The following is a 12,936-nucleotide window of genomic DNA, read 5'->3' as shown; positions in this document are numbered from 1 at the left end:
AGAAACATAGTTCATAATATACAAATTTTAGCGCAGTAAAAAGAGCGGAAAGTACGTGCCCGTCTTTTTGCTAGTACACACTAAAGAAAATATGAGATTTTAGGTTAGTTTATTTTTTTATTCTAATGATATCCTTAAACAATTTTTTTATAATATTGTTATATTATTGATGTCATGGAAAAAGATAAACTTTATCATTTAGAAAGTGTAACAAACTAGATGAGTATATTTATACTTACATTTTTATTATCCCAATTATACCCTTAAACCACTTTTTCTATAATAAAGATTATTGTTGATGTCATAAAAAAAGAATTTAGATTATATTTTTTTTGTTATATTCTTGGTGTTATTGGAATAAATAATCATGTTAATTTGATTTGTTATAACTAGAAAGCAATAAATACTTATATTTTTTGTTTTAATCAAAATCTCATTAAAGAAACATAGTTCATAATATACAAATTTTAGCGCAGTAAAAAGAGCGGAAAGTACGTGCCCGTCTTTTTGCTAGTACGCACTAAAGAAAATAAGAGATTTTAGGTTAGTTTATTTTTTTTATTCTAATGATATCCGTAAACAATTTTTTTTATAATATTGTTATATTATTGATGTCATGGAAAAAGATAAAATTTTAGGAACACCAATGCTATTATCCACCCTTAAAAGATAAATTATTTTTTGAAGGAATAAAAAATGAAAGAAGATCAATGATTATTTTGTTAAAGAAAAAAAAAACCAATGATATTATCCATTAAATTTTTTTAGTCTTTTTTGTTACGAAATTTGTTTAGTTTAGTGAGACATATAATGCGGTTGGGTTTGTTTCAAAAGAAAAAAATATATAAAGCACTTTGCTTGATTACGTTTTATAATTATATCGCCAAACAAATATTATTCATCTCTTCCTTTGTTTTAGGTTGGTTTTGGTTGAGCGTGAGTGCTCTCTCTCGTAGTCTGATTATCCACGCGTTCGTGTTACCACTGAAATCAATGTCACACCAGAAGAAACCTTTGATCGTGACGAATGAAAAGGTAAACAACTATTTACATGATGATATAGTCTTCTCTATTCTATCAAAGTTACCTCTTAAATCTTTGAAGCGATTTGGATGCGTCCGCAAATCATGGTCCCTCTTATTTGAAAACACTTATTTCATGAACATGGTCCGCAATTATTTTTTATCCAAAGACCCTTCTCATCGCCGTGATGCCTTTCTCCTTCTACGACAGGGGTGTTTACCAACAATCACGTTGTATTCTCTTTTAGATGAGAGGATTGAGAATATGGTCAAGCTAAATATTCCAAATCCATTTCAAGAGCAAACTGAAACCTGCTCCCTGTTTGAGATTTTAAATATGGGTGGTATTAATGAAGTTATATGTTTTCGTTGTTTTTTTCGTGATAACGATCGGAAAATTTATACAAGAGTTTTACTGTGGAATCCAACTACGGATGAATCAAAGGTCATTCCTCGAAGTCCAACTAAGTCTCAACGGGTTGATGTGTATGTGAGTGTTCATGGATTTGGTTATGATTGTGTTAAGCATGACTATAAGGTGCTTCAACATATACGATTTTCTATGCGAAATTGGGCTCCAAGCACTGGATGCGTGTCATTGAAAGATATATCTTTCGAACCCTACTGGGAGATATATAACTTGAGAAGTAATTCTTGGAGAAAACTTGATGTTATTATGCCTACATTTTACAGTACTCCTGATGCTAGAGTGTACATGGATGGAGTGTGTCATTGGTTATCTATAGACTTCAAATTTGAATCATATTTAGTGTCGTTTGACTTAAGCAATGAGACATTCTTTACCACAGCTATACCATCAGACATAGATGGTACTCTTGTTAAAGGATATTTATGGAGACACTTGATGGTGTTAAACGAATCCATTGCCCTGGTCACATATCATAAAGAGAAGACTACTTTTAACATATCAATTTTAGGTGAATTAAATGTGAAGGAATCATGGATCAAACTCTTCATTGTTGGATTTTTGCCTTCCATTGAGTACCCAATTGGAGTGGCAAAGGGAAAATTATTTTTCAAAAGGATAGATAAAGAATTAGCTGGATTTGACTTGACTACACATATGATTGAAGATCTTGGTGTTAAAGAAGGGGACTGTAGTTTTAATATGCTAGTTTACAAGGAAAATTTTCTTCCAATCGATCGGTGTAATAAATAAATAATTGCTTTTCTTGTTTTCACTTTAAGCTTATTGAGATGTTGATTTTGTGCTTTAATGTTTCTTTCGTAAAGAAACTCTCGCATTATGTTTGGTAAAGACACACCTTTGCAATCCCACTGTTTTGTACATTCTATGAAAAATATGGTATTACTGGAATCAAGTGATTTTCAGTAACCATAATTTTGTTCCTCTAGTTGTTGCCAAATCAACAACCGATGAAATGTTCGTATCGGATGGAGCCTTCGACTAGCTTCTGAGCTAAAGCTGAGAACATTTGACCATTGATTGTTAGGAGTTATTTTCTCACATTATTAGTTATGTTATTGTCATTCAGCTGCTCGTAAGTTAGCTCAAATAGTTAAAACAGAAGGAAGAGTAAGACTGCAATTCCACAATAACACTACTGCGAAAAAATTCGACTTCCAAAATACTTGTATAAGAAAGAATGAAAAATGTATAATATCTAATCAGTGTAGTACAACAGTATTTGACATGGAAATCTAAAGGACATTAATGTATCCACTGGTTGATAAACTTGAGGGAAAGTATAGTCAATTTTCTCTAGAGGAACTTGTATCGCTTCTTGAAGTTCCAATCAATATCTCCGCTAGCCTACAAGAAACACAAACCATATTTTTTTGTCATTGAGGTGTCAGTCAATCGAAGTGAATATTACTGTAATGTTTAAAAAACCAGACCAAACGGCTAGTTTAACCAATTGAACCAGGAATAGGACAGTTTGCCGGTTTGTTTGATTCAGGTTATTATGAAGTCCGGTTGAATTTGGCTTGAACCGGAGTTGAACTACAGTTGGTTCAAACATTTTCATTTTTTGCATTATTTATTTATGATTTGGTTCGACAATTGTTGAACCAATGAAACCAAATAAAACATGACTCGGAGTTCTCACCGGTTTGATCACCAGTATATTTTTTAAAACATTGTATTATTGCGATAGAACTTGAAACTTACTGCTGTTGCTGTTTCAGCAGTTTCTTTGGCTTTTTGATCGTTGAAACCTAAAGCAAACAAGACCTTTCGACCTGCCGATTCTTCTTGTGACCAAATTCCAAGTAAATGAGTCACGTTTGTTTCCCCTTCGCTTACATTAATATCATAATAACTATAGTATTACAAAAAAGGAAACATTAAAAACTGTATGATAGTTTCAACTTGTATTAAGAGAAGAATTGAACAATAGGAATCTTATCGAGACTTCTTCCAAAACCAATGTGATTTGAGGAAGGAATTAATGTACAAACAGACAATAGGGCTAATTCTTGAGTGTCCTGAAAGTCTCCCACATTCAACTAGCTCACTAGACAATTTCTTATTACCTCCTATCTCCTGAGATACACATTTCTTATGAAGTATAGACACAAACACGGACAATGGACACCATACATGACACCAACTCATAAAAAAACAGTAATCATTTGAGGAAATGGAAGTCATGCCAGTGCTACATGACTTTTCTAACAAAATAGAGGTAAGTGCAATTTCTCCTTGTTAGAGAATGCAGCAGCACAACGTCAATAATAATTATATTACGGATTGATAAAGCATTTATTTTTGTATAAAGATGGTTCACAAACTGAGGCATGACTAAACACTCAAGCAGACTATCAACGTGGCTGAAGCTGAAGCGTAAAAGTTTAAACTACTAAAGCTGGCTGAAGCGTAAATGTCTTGCACAACACCTGATTTTCACTCTTTATCACATTTTTCATATTTCAACCTTTCTCTAAAAGATCAGGCACAGACAAAGATAACAGAGAGTTTTTTCATTTACTTGAACTTGCAAACTCTGATATATTAACCTTTTTTGTTATTTTGAAAAAGAAAAAAAAAATTGGGACAACAATTTGGATGATTAACACAGCCTAAATATATGATTCATTATGTTTAGTTGATGGTTAATACTATATTTTAAACTTAATAGGTATAACAAAGTTTCGCAAGCCATTAGTTATCCATTGAACACACTTAACCACTATTTTAAACGTCATTACTCATCAAACATGAATTTTTCAGCTGTGTATTTCAACACAAATCGTCGTGATTAACTACATATTTGACCTGCATCAACCATCCAAACTGTTGTTGAAATTTGTGCAAAATATCGTTTCTGATTAATTAAAACATCAACACGGTAGCACAAAATTTGAAAATGGAGCTCTACCACCAACAGAACAATGAATCTAACAGATCAATTGGGAAAATGGCAGGGGGCTACTTCTCAATACACAGATATGTCATCACCTAAATCATCCATACCTGACTTTAATTTCTCATTAAGTGCCCAATCGAGGGCTTTCTGAAGTGGTTCAGTCAAAGAAGGTACCACAGGGCTGGAGTAGAAATACTCAGATTTCCAAAGTATCTCTAACGTTTGTTCGCGTACTTTCAAATAAGTAATTCCGTTAGCTCTTAAGAATTTTGCAACCTTAGAGAGCAATTGCAGCAGGTAACACAAGCATGAGACAGAGGGTCTATCTGATGCAAACAACAAACAAGGGAAAGTTGTTGAACCGATAATGACCATTTAATGATCACACAAGGGAGACCTACCTCCTACTTTAAAAGACACAAATCGTTTGACAAATGCAAAGTGAAATTACATTTCATTGATTACTACGTAAACACTAAAGATTCAAGCAAAAACCTACCTGAATGGCTGAACTGCAATTGCTGAATTTACACCTACAAATACAAACCAACCTGAACTGCAAACTTTATCTCAGTTCTCAAAAACTCAACTCCATGATTTCGTACTTAGCCGTTGTATTCCGAACACATTATTTCCAAGTCATCTTCATAATGCCTATAGTTTCGTCTGGCCTTCCAATCAAGGTGACCAGTATCACCAACAGTCGCAGATCAAGGACTCTCCTGGTTACAACGTTTTGGTACGTTGGAGATGCTGATCACCTTTACACATTCCTCTGGCCTTCCAAGCAAGGTGATCAGCATCTCCAACGGCACCTTGATTGGAAGGCCAGACGAAACTATAGGCATTATGAAGATGACTGGCAATAATGTGTTCGGAATACAACGGCTAAGTACGAAATCATGGAGTTGGGTTTTTGAGAACTAAGATAAAGTTTGCAGTTCAGGTTGGTTTGTATTTGTAGGTGTAAATTCAGCAATTGCAGTTCAGCCATTCAGGTAGGTTTTTGCTTGAATTCTTTAGTGTTTATGTAGTAATGAATGAAATGAAATTTCACTTTGCATTTGTCACACGATTTACATTGTATTATGAATTCTACTTCAGTTGTTTCATTTATAAATGAAATAAATAAAATATTATAACTTTGTGTAATTTTACAGTAGTGAGAGGCTGAGTGTGAAAACTAATGTAGACAACTCATATAAATTAAATTAAAAAATTGATTAGACAACTTTTTTTAACTTGAATATTAAAAAAATATATTAATTCTAAACTTTGTTTTCAAGGAAACTCGTGAACACTTGAAAACACCAAAATTGGGACTTTTATTTCAATTTGAGGGGTTTTTAACTTTTATCTTATTTTCGGTGTTGCTTATTTGTTTTTTCGTTTTTTTTTTCAAAAGTTGAAATAAATAAATATAAAAAATTACCTTGTAAATTATGAAACTTTAAAAGAAAGGTGAATATAATATATAAATTATGAAACTAATATTTGTGTTATTGTGTGCTGACCACGCCATTTGTGTGCGCTACCAACGGCAACAACCACTTCTACTAATTTGACATGAGTCTCCTACTCAGTACTCACATCACTCTCCCTCTAAATAGTCAAATATAATACAATTGAAACAAGACCATCTTAAAAAAAAAAAAATTTAAATGCTCAATTAGTCCCTTAACTTGATTTCAAATATCGGTTTGGTCCCATAAGTAATAAAAAAGTTCGTTTAGGTCCCTTAACTTTATTTAAAATAATAAAAAGTCCGTTTATGTCCCTTAACTTTATTTAAAGTAACAGTTTGGTCCATTCTGTTAATTTAATTCAAAAAAACGTTAAATTTTGGTCCTTTAACTTATTTAATTAGTATTAGTTTGGTCCCTTAACTTATTTAATTATTATTAGTTTGGTCCCTAAACTTAACGTTTTTTTGAATTAAATTAACAGAAGGGACAAAAATGATACTTTAAATAAAGTTAAGGGACCTTTTATTACTTATGAGACCAAACCGATACGTGAAATCAAGTTAAGGAACCAATTTAACATTAAAAAAAAAACAATATAACAAGACCAGTAATTTTGTTACACAAACAAAAGTACCATATAATTTTGCACCCTTTGTTCCCAAGTTTTAAAACAGAAAGAAAACAACAAACATTTATAAGTGTAGAAATGAGGCTACAATCACTCGTTGTTGTTAATCACGCCCAAACCAAAGTAATTAATGAAAATATGTGTATATATTGTAAAAATATCCCTTTGGAATCAACAAAACAAACATGAACCATTTATGTTACAATCATGCTTGATTAGGATATAAGGAGGGGCCATATTTATGGCCCCTCCTTATATCCTAATCAAGCATGATTGTAACATAAATGGTTCATGTTTGTTTTGTTGATTCCAAAGGGAATTTGTTGTAAGACGCAGAATGGATTGGGAAAAGATTGTACAAGAGATTGGTAATACCGACCCTTTTGCTTTAGAAGGAAAATTACCAGCAAGAATAAGAAAGAAAAATGGTTACAAAATTGACAACAACAAGTTAGTGATTATAGTCTCACTTCTACACCAGGAAATGTTTGTTGCGTTTCTTTTAGTTTTAGAACTTTTTTTGAGAGATTAGTTTAGAACTTTGGCAAAAAATAGTGCAAAATTATATGGAAATTTTGTTTGTGTCTTCAATTTTGTGGAAACAAAATTATTTCTTTTTACAAAAAATATATATGTCTTGTTATATATTTATGAGTTAATTGTTCAAATTGACACGGTAATATACACGAAGCTTAAAAAATGATTCTGTAAAAATCACTTACTCTTAAAGCTTATTAGGTCATGCTATTAGTTAACCTAATTTTTTCCCTCTAAATCCATGTCATTAATTGCTAATCAACTTAACCCTAAAAATATTTCCCTCTTTTTACATGTTAAATTTGAATTTCAAATTTTGGTTTGACAATTGTTATTTTCCCTATACTCTGCTTGTCTTTACCGAAGCTTGGTGTATGGAGTCCTCTTCTATTATCATTAAAAGCACCTCATTTTCCCATGAATTTCTTTGCTCATTTTCCCATGAATTTCTTTGCCTTATTCTCTGTCCCAATAGAAACATCAATTATACCGAACCTTGGTTTGACAATTATATGCTTTGAAAATGTAACATCAATTAAGTAGACTAGCTGTACAAAGCATTCTATCACCGGCCAACGAAGTATTTTGCCGCCCCACCTCTCAAAATTAATTAGACTAGCTACATGATAAATGACATAGCCAACTAAGCAGTAAAGAGAATGCTTTTTTGTCCTCTCAACTAATTTTATAATAGATCCCTCCTTCTCTCATTATCCTTCTCTCAGTACCCCCAACGTTTAACTGCAAACAATGGATGAAAGAGCAAATCGCAGCAGCTATAGGTATTTTCATTTTATTTTTATTCTACTTTTTTATTGGAATTTATGATTGATTAATGGAGATAAGTTACTTTGCATTGCTTTGTACAATATGATTGATGTTAACTAGATTTTTTTTACTTTTCAGTGTGTTGCTGTATTATTATTAGTACTATAATTATAATTAGAATGAAAACAAGTTTTCCTTTTTGCTCCAAGTTTTTGTTGATTGGATCTTTTCATAACTATATATTGATCATAATAGGTTATATTGCTTCATCCATACTGTTGTGTCACCTTAAAACAGTTTATGTTTCTCTTTTTTATTTTTAACTTCTATTCTAATATCTTTTTTTTCTTCCTACATCACAATCTACATTCTTATAACTGAGATTATTATTTTGCATTTTTCAGTTTTTTTTTTCCTTCAAATGTTTATGGGTATTATATACATATACTTATTGAGGCTTATTCAAATGCTTAATTAGAGACTAAAATGTTGTGTGTAATTTTGGTGTCCTAAATTTAATTATACTTCGGTGTTGAATTAGATTAGAACTGTAATTTTTTGCCTTCACTTTTTTGTTAAGAACTTCTTTGTTATAACTATCAATGATATTTTTACTAATGTTTTTATTTTTGGTTTTGAAATTTGAACAAGCTATGACTCTAAGATGCTTCTAGGTATTGATTTATAGAAAAGAAGATTAAGGGAAAGTTAATGCTTGAGACACTTAATGGATATTGAGGTATGAAATTTTATATGCTTGAATGATATTGTATCTTACAATTAAATCTGGTCGCAAATCACTAGAATCTGGCCACAATAAAATTTTATATGTTTACTGAGGGCATTAATGCATAAAGGGTTTAAATGTAGTAGTTTGGTAGTTTTAGTTTTGGTTTGGTATCTTCCTATTACTGAATCGGGTGTTTTTCGCGTGTGTTTTTTCTGCATAATTCAGAATTGGTTCAAGGTGATTTTCGGCATAATTTGGAGCAAGTTTGAGGCAATTTTCTGCATAGCTCAGAGCTGGTTTTTGGCATGTGGGTTGTTGTCATGTGATAAGTGCCAAGAAGTGTTATTTTCATGTTATATTTCATACACTTTTTGTTACTTGTTTTACAAGTTATCGAAGGAAAAGCCGAGAAATAAGTGTTAAATGCCTTATTACGCTTTATATATCTTACTCTATCCTTTTGTGCAGAAATTAGCCTCACGACACTGATTAAAGACCAAAACCATGGAAAAACACTATTTGGGCAGAAGCTGATCCAGGAGAGAAGCAGCTCGCACTCAAACTCGCAACTGCGAGTTAGGGCGGTTTGACCTCCTCATTTATGACGTGGCAGCTTTGCATTGGTCCAGAGAAGCAACTCGCATCTGCGAGTGATGTAGCTCGCATCTGCGAGTTCAGGCAGGGCAGAGGCTATAAAACACCCACTTGCTATTCCTTGAAGATATTATTATGTTGGGATTTTCTTAGATATTTTTAGGATCCTTTTCTCTTAGTTTTTCATAGCTTTTAGCTTGTAATTTTATAGAGAGAAATAGGGTAGATCATATAGAGTGAGAGTGATTTTGGAAGTTGGATACTTATTCCTTTGTTGAGACATCACAAGGGTAATGAATCTTTCCTTTTCAATTCATCCTTGCAAGGCTTCCATGATGATGTGTAGCTAAATACCCTTTGTTGGGATGAGAGGTACTTGATCCTTGCTAAACATGTAATCTTTTGATCTTGCAATATATGGTTCTAGCAATTTATATTCAATATTGTTGTTATTCTTGTGTTAATGCTTTCAATGAGATTCAAGATGCTTTGGACACAAACTCTTGAATCTAGAGCTAGAGTAGCAATATATCTTAGGTTAACTTACTTGACATCTTTGTTAATCTTGTGATAATCACCATAATCAAGAGTTAAATGCTTTCGGATACTTAATCAGGCTGGACACGGTCGATTAGGTTATTTGATCGACTTTGTTATCGTTTAAGGGATTTGGACACGAATGTTTAAACGATACCTTAGAGTTAATTATATCACTTTGGACACGAAGGATAGTTTAGAATTGATTGTGATAATGTTGTTTATAAAGCTAGAATTCGTATGGATCATTAGGTTACGTGTGACGCTTGGTTAAGGAACGCTACTCCTAACAAGTTTCAATCCTTATTAATCTCATTTTTACTTTTTGCAATTAGTTTAGCTAGTTACATTTCAATTCAAACAAACAAGTACTCTTAATACTTGGAATGATAATTGATGTTAAACTGTCCTTGATAACGCACTATTCCCTGTGGAGACGATACACAAATACTTATCTTGTTTGATGCTAAAAACGACTTTCATCAAAATGGCGCCGTTGCCGGGGATTGGTGTTTAGATATCATAGATAGTACGATTGATTTATCAATTTAAGTATTCGTACATATTCCGTAAATATTTTCTAACCCCTCTTTGATAAACAAAGAAAAGTTTCTTGTTAGTTATTTCCGTTTCAGGATCATCACCTAGACAAAATCATGGCTGATCATGGTTATAGCAACTTCTATACTCCACCCGAGTATGAATCCTATCAACAGTATCAGCAACGTTCTTATGAAGATGAGAGATATTCGGTGATAGAAAATACTTTGAACATCTTCATGCAACAATCCATGATAAACATGCAAAATACCAACCAGAGATTGAAGAATTTATCATTACAGTTGGAGTTGATGCAAGCACAAATCATGGAGAACCAATTCAACATTCAATCCACTCATGACGGAGAGATTGTTGGAGAAGGTGTTGTTGAACTTGAGGAAGATATAAGGAAAGAAATAGAGCCACCACTTGAAATAGAACTTCCTCAAGAACGGTCATATTCTGAGGAGGCCAAAACTGTTGATAATGGAGAAGTGATAGAGGTGGTAGAGATAAAGGAACGGTTACTAAGCAAGGAAGACTTAGTGGAAGCAAGGGGGAAGAAAGTGAGCAAGGCTGAAATTGACCGGGTCATTGATAAAATTTGTGCCTTGTTCAAAACCAAGATAGGGAGGTTATGGACTCCACATCATCTGTACTTAAAGTTCATGGAATTCCTCCCAAAGCAAAGGAACACAAAGCATGATGTGTTGTCTGTCTCATTTTGGCCACCCTAACGAAAAAGGCGTCGAGCTAACGACGTTAAACAAGCGCTTGTTGGGAGGCAACCCAATTTTGTGAGTTTATTTACTGTTTTTAATGCATAATAAGTTTAGAAGTCATGAGCATGCATCAAAACATTCAAAACAGAAAGCAAACAGAGAGCAGAATTCTGAACTGTCTCAACTCGCAATGGCGAGTGAAACAGCTCGCAATTGCGAGCAATTGGTCATTGACCATTTTTGACTGCCTCTTAGCTCGCAACTGCGAGTAAAGCTGCTCGCAACTGCGAGTAGCTACAGTTTAGCCAGTTTTAATCATTTTTTGGATAATAGTGTGTGATGACTATTGTTTTTAATTAGTATCGTGATGTTAGTATTCATTTTTAGTAATGTATATAGTTATCTTTTGTTAGTTAAAATTATGTGTTAGCATTTCTTATTAGTACTTCATTTTATTGTGGAAGTTTCTTTTGTATCACTCTTGCTTTAAGTTCAATTCTCAGATGATTGATAATGATTCATAGTTGTGATCAAAAGCGCAAAGCCAAGGTACAAGTTTCCAGTTTTTCTAGGTTTTTACTCGAATATGGAACGGGTACTTTGTGTAAATTTCATGTCATTTAGTTCTTCGCAATAATGTGTTTGTTTGTGAACCACGTAGTTCTAGCCTAAAAGTGAGGAAACCTCAAGTGTTTGTACATATGCAAGGAGACCGGAATTCATTGTTTAACTCGGTTGTTTTATGTTAAATCCAATAATTGTTTTAAATTGTGTGAAGGCATGGAAGTGATCAAGGCACATTTTTGTTAATGAGTGAAACATACTTGACCACAAATAGCCTACCTTGTGAGAAGAGCGAGTATTTGCTAACCCACTTGAGCTAAATGAATCGGAGTCCTCAATTATGAACTGTCAATTCATAAGCACAATGCTTGATGAATTTGCCTTTAAAACTTTTCAATATCCAGTTCATTTTTGACACACTTTAAGACTCTGATATGTTTTTAATTGTTGAACCCTAAACCTTCAATGTTTATTTGTCTCTTTTGCCTCAGAGTAAGGGAACATTCAAATAGGGTGTATTTTGATTCAAGTTGGGGAGAGAAGGTAGATGTAAATCTTTTGTCAAGTATAATGGTGTAATTTTATCTTTGATCAAGACAACATGTTGTTGTAAATACAAAAAGAAAAGAAAAACAATGTGTACATGAAAAGAAAAAGAAAAAGAGAAAAAGAAAGAAAAATCCAAAAAGAAAATAAGTTGTCAAGATCAAAGTTTGTCATGTTTATGCACCAAGGGTTTGTAATGATTGGTAGGAAAGATTGTGGATTTTAATGGTTGATACAAGAAATGTTCCTCTTTGATAGGCTTTTTGATTTCAATTGCCCACATATGACATTTCTTTTGTAGCCAAGCCAAGTTATAACCCTCAAAGACCTTTTGATCCATGTTTTTATGCCTTTTGAAACGATATTTGGATGGACACATAACTTGATTGGAATGTTAACTTGATTGCCGGATGTGTGTTCATAACCCTCATTCATTTGATTTCAATTGTTTATCTACTTTCATAGAAGTGTGTTAGGTGTGGTTCGTAAATAAATATATTATTGTTTTGAAATGTTTGACATGAACTTTGTACTTAGGACTCATCTCATGTTAGTAGTAGAATTTTAGATTAGTTGGAAATTTAAACTTGCCCGCACATTCACTTTTAAATCATTCATCTGAAGATGTTTTCAAAGCCTTGTGTACTTGTGTCTTGTAATTTACTTGTTTGATTTTCAATCTTTTGTTTGAGGACAAACAAAGAGTTAAGTTGGGGAGAGTTTGATAAGTGCCAAGAAGTGTTATTTTCATGTTCTATTTCATACACTTTTTGTTACTTGTTTTACAAGTTATCGAAGGAAAAGCCGAGAAATAAGTGTTAAATGCCTTATTACGCTTTATATATCTTACTCTATCCTTTTGTGCAGAAATTAGCCTCAAGACACTGATTAAAGACCAAAACCATGGAAAAACACTATTTGGGCAGAAG

At 32.8% G+C, this 12,936-nt stretch overlaps 1 protein-coding gene and 2 long non-coding RNA genes across 4 annotated transcripts; 2 read left to right on the top strand and 1 right to left on the bottom strand.

Annotated features, from left to right (window-relative positions):
- Positions 1–1,164: 1,164 nt before the first annotated feature.
- On the top strand, positions 1,165–2,230 carry LOC146916677 (putative F-box protein At3g49980). Its single transcript, XM_085721695.1, has one exon. It carries the CDS (start codon positions 1,165–1,167, stop codon positions 2,200–2,202), a length of 1,038 nt encoding a protein of 345 aa, XP_085577821.1. The 3' UTR covers positions 2,203–2,230.
- Positions 2,231–2,581: 351 nt separating this feature from the next.
- LOC146916676 (uncharacterized) lies at positions 2,582–5,438 on the bottom strand. Its single transcript, XR_015014001.1, has 3 exons — positions 4,483–5,438; positions 3,178–3,328; positions 2,582–2,817 (listed from the first exon to the last, which is right to left on the bottom strand). It is a non-coding gene; the product is annotated as an uncharacterized LOC146916676 (long non-coding RNA).
- A 1,942-nt stretch (positions 5,439–7,380) lies between these two features.
- Positions 7,381–9,514, top strand: LOC146916675 (uncharacterized). Of its 2 annotated transcripts, XR_015015211.1 has the most exons (3): positions 7,381–7,788; positions 8,426–8,513; positions 8,730–9,514. It is a non-coding gene; the product is annotated as an uncharacterized LOC146916675 (long non-coding RNA). The 2 variants fall into 2 exon arrangements; XR_015015210.1 differs by having other exon boundaries at positions 7,381–8,513.
- Positions 9,515–12,936: the final 3,422 nt, after the last annotated feature.

This window comes from Medicago sativa, chromosome 6, assembly GCF_051527215.1.
Source record: "Medicago sativa cultivar Bolivia chromosome 6, Bolivia_mono, whole genome shotgun sequence".
Classification (NCBI taxonomy): domain Eukaryota; kingdom Viridiplantae; phylum Streptophyta; class Magnoliopsida; order Fabales; family Fabaceae; genus Medicago; species Medicago sativa.
This window is presented reverse-complemented; position numbering and strand designations above follow the sequence as displayed.

What these genes read in the sequence shown, in the direction of transcription:
- LOC146916677 (XM_085721695.1), top strand. Translation starts at nt 1,165, where the DNA reads ATGGTCCGCAATTATTTTTTATCCAAAGACCCTTCTCATCGCCGTGAT.